We start from the raw sequence: 6000 nt of genomic DNA, 5'->3' as shown, positions 1-6000 counted from the left end.
TGGAGTTACTGAATGCCTTCTTTGTCTATAATCCCAGAGGCTCTCCTGAGGAGCCCCATGCCCCTGAGGTCCCAGACAAAGTCAAAATAAAGGAGTTTGCCTTAGTTGATGAGGGCTGGGTTACGGACCGATTAAGCAAGCTGGACATCTATAAGTCCATGGGTTCTGATGGGATGCATCTGCGGGTGCTGAGGGTGCTGGTGGAAGTCATTGCTAGGCCACTCTCCATCATATTATTTGCTGAGGGACTGCCCTGCTGGAAAGCAGTGAAGAGGAAAGGGACCTGAGGATCCTGGTGGACAGAGGGATGACCATGAGCCAGCACTGTGACCTTGTGGCCAATAAGGCCAATGGTATCCTGGGGTGTATCAGAAGGGGTGCAGTTAGTAGGTCGAGAGAGGTTCTCCTCCCCCTCTACTCTGCCCTAGTGAGACCACATCTAGAATACTGTGAACAATTCTGGGCCCCTCAGATCAAGAAGGACAGGGAACTGCTTGAGAGAGTCCAGTGCAGAGCCATGAGAACAATTAAGGGAGTGGAGCATCTCCCTAATGAGGAAAGGCTGAGGGAGCTGGGTCTCTTTAGCCTGGAGAAGAGGAGACCAAGGAGTGACTTTATTAACACTTATAAATATGTAAAGGGTGAGTGTCAGGAGGATGGAGCCAGGCTCTTCTTGGTGACACCCAATGATAGAACAAGGGGCAATGGGTGCAAGCTGGAACGTAGGAAGTTCTGCTTAAATATAAGCCAAAAGTTTTTTATGGTGAGGGTGAGAGAACACTGGAACAGGCTGCCCAGGGGGGTTGTGGAATTTCCTTCTCAGGAGATTTTCAAAACCTATCTGGACGTGTTGCTGTGTGACGTGATTTAGGTTTTCCTGCTCCGGCAGGGGCATTGTACTAAATGATCTTTCAGGGTCCCTTCCAATCCCTAACATTCTGCGATTAAGGGTAATTAACATATTCAAAAACACACATAAAAATGCAAATATATGGAAATGTGGAATTTGGTGTCATTGTCCACAACACCCTCCCCCCCCCGAAAAAAAAAGTATCAAAAGTAGCCAGAAATAATGTTTTACAAGTTATCTGTATATAAATAACACTGATTCAAGTCAGAGGTGTACTTGCTTTGCAAAAGATCACCAAGCACACAGTTCTGCAGAATTATTTAATTAACTATGTAATTAAGACCTTTGTGTGGATTCCAGCTCTCTGTGCTTATTGGCCATTGTTGGGGTTTAAACTGGTCAGCAGCTAAACACCACACAGCCGTTCACTCACCCTCCCCCCTCCCTCTCTGGGGAGAGAAACGGGAAAGTGAAGCCTGTGAGTTGAGATAAAGACAGTTTATTAAGACAGGAAAATAATGATAATGATAATAGTACTACTAATAATAATGTGTACGAAACAAGTGATGCACAATGCAATTGCTCACCACCCGCTGACCGATGCCCAGCCTATGCCAAGCAGCCGCCCCCCCCACCCCGGCTAGCCACCCCTATATATTGTTCAGCACGACGTCAGATGGTATGGAATACCCCTTTGGCCAGTTTGGGTCAGCTGTCCTGGGTCTGTCCCCTCCCAGCTCCTGCTGCACCCCCAGCCTGCCCACTGGCAGGACAGAGCGAGAAGCTGAAAAGTCCTTGGCTTAGTGTAAGCATTGCTCTGCAACAATTAAAACATCGGCATGTTAACAGCACTCTTCTCATTCTAATCCAAAACATAGCACCCTACCAGCTGCTAGGAGGAAAAATAACTGTCCTAACTGAAACCAGGACAGCCATGTGCACTGGGCACAAACCTATGGATAACATCATCACTTCATGGCAGTGGTAGGAGGGGTAAAGCAGCCAGAACCATGCTGGCTGTCATTGTTTTAACAGTCATGTTGTCTACACCTCCTCACATTAGAGCTAGATTTAATGCTAGGTAAAATAGAAGAACAAACTTATAATGTCCCAGTCATCAAGCCTGAAACTAGCTGTTTCAAATGGCATGTGGGGCACCTTTGAACTTAGTGAGGAATATATCGCATACAGCTTGGTCAGCTTTAATATCCCATATCCCAAACATTAATATCCCATAATGCCATGTTATTGTTGACACTTGCAACTGTTCTCATGGACACCAATAGTTATGTATATATTTTTTAGAGTATTTTAGAGCCATTTGAAAGAATTGATCTGAAGCCTTCACTTCAACACTTAGCCACAGAACCACAGATTAACTGAGGTTGGAATGCACCTCTGGAGATGGTCTAGTTCAATTCCCATGCTCAATGCATGATTAGCTAGAGCAGGCTGTCCAGGATATTGTCCAGTCAGGGTCTGAAATTTCCAAGGAAGGAAATGTGGAAACCTGTCTAGATTACCCATTCTTATTTTCAGTCACTCTAGCAGGCAAAAAAAGTATTTTAAAAAATTTTAAATGGAATTCCATGTATTTCAGTTTGTGCCGACTTCTTTTGTCCTTTCACTGTGTACTAGGAGAAGACTGACTTTGTCTTTGTTAGTCCCTTACATCAAATATTTATATTCATCAATTCAGCCAAGCCTTCTCTTCTCCAGCTCCCTTAGCTTCTCCTTGTAATACAGATGCTCTAGTCTTTTAGTTATCCTAGTGGTTCCTTGTAGGATTTGTTCCAGTGTGTCCATGTCTCTCTTGTTTTGGGAATCCCAGTACTGAATACATCCCTACACATGTGGTCTCATCAGTCCTGAGTAGAGGGAAGAATCACCTCCTTTGACCTGCTGTCACTGCTTTTGCTAATGTAGCCCAGGATACCATTGACATTCTCTGCCGCAGTGGTACTTTGCTGGCTCATGTTCAGCTTGTCCACCAGGATCTCCAGGCCCTTTTCTACAAAGCTGATTTTCAGCTAGAACTGGTGTTAGAATATGGGGTTATTCTCTTTGTACTTGGCTTTGTTGGACTTTATGATGTCCTTCTTGGCTCATTTCTCCATCCTGTTCAGATCACTCTGACTGGCAGGATGGCTCTCTGATGTATCAGTCCCTCCTCCCATTTTGGTATCATGTGCAGTCTTTACTGGTGTGCAATCCACCCCATCATCAAGGTAATTTATGACCATGTTAGATAGTACTAGACTGGTGTCCGTTTTGACTTTGTGGCACTGAACACAACCTTCTGAGCCTGTCTGAGCCCCATTGCTATCCACTTATCTAGTGCATATGTCCTCAGCTTGTGCATGAAGATGTTTTTAAAGACGTTGTCTTTAAAAAACATAATTTCATAAAAATGGTTTGGGCCTCATTAAAAAAAATTATGCAGTTTCCCTACTTCCTGATTTCTCAAACACTACTACTTCAGTGTATCTTGCTCTGTGTTTGTATAGAATTTGATGCGGGATATGTGGAATGTAATGTTTCAGAAATGATCTCAAGTAGAATGGAGGGTCTGATGCTACTCTCATGTGAATATCAATTTAGCTGTAACTTCATGGATCACTTCACCTATAGCACCTTGAGTAGAATTTGGCTTACTTATAATGGGGTGGTGGTTTCACATTGGTAAGAAGCTCAGCACCACCATGCAGCTTGCTCTCACTCCACGTCCTCAGAAGGACAGGGGGAGAAAATATGATCAAAAAAGACCCTCGTGGGTTGTGATATGGACAGAGATAAATCACTGATTACCGTCATGGGCAAAACACACTCAGCAAAAGGGAAATTAATGTAATGTATTGACTACTAATAACAGAGCAAAGATAACTAAAACCAAACTACAGACACCTTCTGCCCCATCCACCCTCTTCTACATCCTCCCCCAGAGCAAGGCAGGGGAATGGGGAATGGCGGCTGCAGTCAGTTCATAACACTTTGTATGGAAAGTGTTATGGACTTCCTTCCTTCTTCACTGACCTTTGTGTCTTCAGGGTTGTTTCTCTTGCATTTGCTCACTCCTCTCTCCCAGCTGTGCTGCATTTTTTTCCCTTGCTTGAATTTGCTCTCACTGAGGTGCAACCATCAGTGAGCTGAGCTCATTGATTCACTCTGGCCAGTGGTGGGTCCCTTTTGGAGCCAGCTGGAACTTGCTTTTATGCATGCTTTTAACATGGGGCAGTTTCTGGACTCTTCTCATGGGAGCCACCCCAGTAGCCCTCCACTGCCAAAACCTTGCCATGTAAGCACAGTACATTTTACCTCTTGCATCTGTAAAAAACATATTTTAAAATTATGATTAATATATACATTCATCACACAATCTTCACACACTTCACAGAAATCAGCAAAAAGAATTCTCCACACCAAAGTGAACATAACATCATCACACCTACAGAGCTGGACAAGTACACAAAGTCTACCTCTTGTCCATTTACCATATTGCCACAACACAAATTCACCAGTTATTACACTCTTTGGCAATGTGTGATGGTTTTACTTGGGTGGGCAACCGAGCTCCACCGCAACCACTCTCTCACTCCCCCTCCTCAAAGAGGAACAGGGAGAAAATACGATGAAAGGGGCTCAAGGGTTGAGATAAGGACAAGGAGATCGCGCAGTAATTATCGTGACGGGCAAAACAGACTCAGCATAGGAAGATAGTAAGATTTATTGCCTATTACTAATGAGCTAGAGAAGTGAGAAACAAAGGAAAGAAACCAAAGCACCTTCCCCCCCATCCACCCTCTTCCACCTCCTCCCCCTGAGCAGCACAGGGGAACAGGGTAATGGGGGTTATGGTCAGTCTATAGAAATTCTTCTCTACCACTCCTTCTCGGTCACTCTCATCCCCTGTGCTGTGGGGTCCCTCCCACGGGATGCAGTCCTTGCTGAACTGATCCTGCGTGGGCTTCCCACAGGCAGCAGCAGCTCTTCAAGAACTGCTCCAGATATGGGTCTGTACCACGGGGTCCATCCCTTGGGAGCACACTGCTCCAACCTGGGTCCCCCACGGGCAGCAGCTCCTGCCAGGTCACCTGCTCCTGCGTGGTCTTCTTTCCACGGGCTGCAGGTCTGGCCCGGAATCTGCTCTGGCAGGGGTCTTCCACAGGCCGCAGTCTCTGTTGGTGCAGGTCCACCTGCTCCACCGCGGTCTCCTCCACGGGCTGCAGTGTGGAACCCTGCTCCACTGTGGTACTCCATGGGCTGCAGGGGGACATCCTGCTTCACCATGCTCCTCACCACAGGCCGCAGGGGACTTCTGCTCCGGCGCCTGGAGCACCTCTCCCCCTCCTTCTTCGCTGATCTTGGTGCCTGCAAGGCTGTTCCTCTCCTCTCACTCTCCCAGCTGCTGTGGCGCAGCGTTTTTTTTTTTTTTTTTTTCCTGTCTTAAATATGCTCTCACAGAGGCGCAAACAGCATCACCTATTGGCTGGGCTCTGGTCAGCAGTGGGGCCCTTACCAAACATGGGGCAGCTTCTAGATCCTTGTCACAGAAGCCACCCCTATGGCCCCCTGCTACCAAACCTTGCCACATAAACCCACTACACAATATCCTGTCTATGGGTTGCCTGTTAAACTCTCTCAGTTACTGTCCTTACCTCAAGTTCCTTACAAACTACATGTTGGTAGCCGGAAAGGGCTGTGCTGCTTTATCTCTAGTAGGTTTAACTGGTCTAACACTGCTACCAAAACCTTGCCATGTAAACTCAATACAAATGGACAGTGTTCTCAACTGATGTTATAATCAATCCTCTTTCATTTTCAATCAGCTAAATCACTGGAGGAGGTCCATGGAAAAGTAAAACAAATAGAACATGATCAGAAGCTGCAATATATCTCCAGGACTGAAGTACGCCAAGCTGATAATATGAAAGAGGAAAAGAAGATAGTACATCATTTGTTGTACCCAGACTCAGCTCTGTTCAAACGCTGGGGTGCAGATTTAAGTGAAGAAGAGCAAACTGTTGCACAGGAGCTGTTCTTAAAATATGGGTATAATGTATATATCAGTGATCACCTGCCTCTGGACCGACCTATCACAGATACCAGATCTCCCAGGTACAGTATAAGCCCTCTCAATATTCACAAGGTGA

General features: G+C 45.8%; 1 protein-coding gene across 1 annotated transcript in view; it reads left to right on the top strand.

Annotated features, from left to right (window-relative positions):
- Nucleotides 1-313: 313 nt before the first annotated feature.
- LOC118160115 (probable polypeptide N-acetylgalactosaminyltransferase 8) overlaps nt 314-6000 on the top strand; it is a 31892-nt gene continuing 26205 nt past the window's right edge. The window contains exons 1-2 of the mRNA XM_035314648.1: nt 314-353; nt 5677-5965. Of these exons, the coding sequence (XP_035170539.1) occupies nt 314-353; nt 5677-5965 (329 nt within the window). The remainder of the gene's footprint in view (nt 354-5676; nt 5966-6000) is intronic.

Source organism: Oxyura jamaicensis, unplaced genomic scaffold (genome assembly GCF_011077185.1).
Source record: "Oxyura jamaicensis isolate SHBP4307 breed ruddy duck unplaced genomic scaffold, BPBGC_Ojam_1.0 oxyUn_random_OJ97988, whole genome shotgun sequence".
Taxonomy (NCBI): Eukaryota; Metazoa; Chordata; class Aves; order Anseriformes; family Anatidae; genus Oxyura; species Oxyura jamaicensis.
Note: the sequence above shows the minus strand (reverse complement) of the source record. Positions and strands in the feature narration are given on the sequence as shown.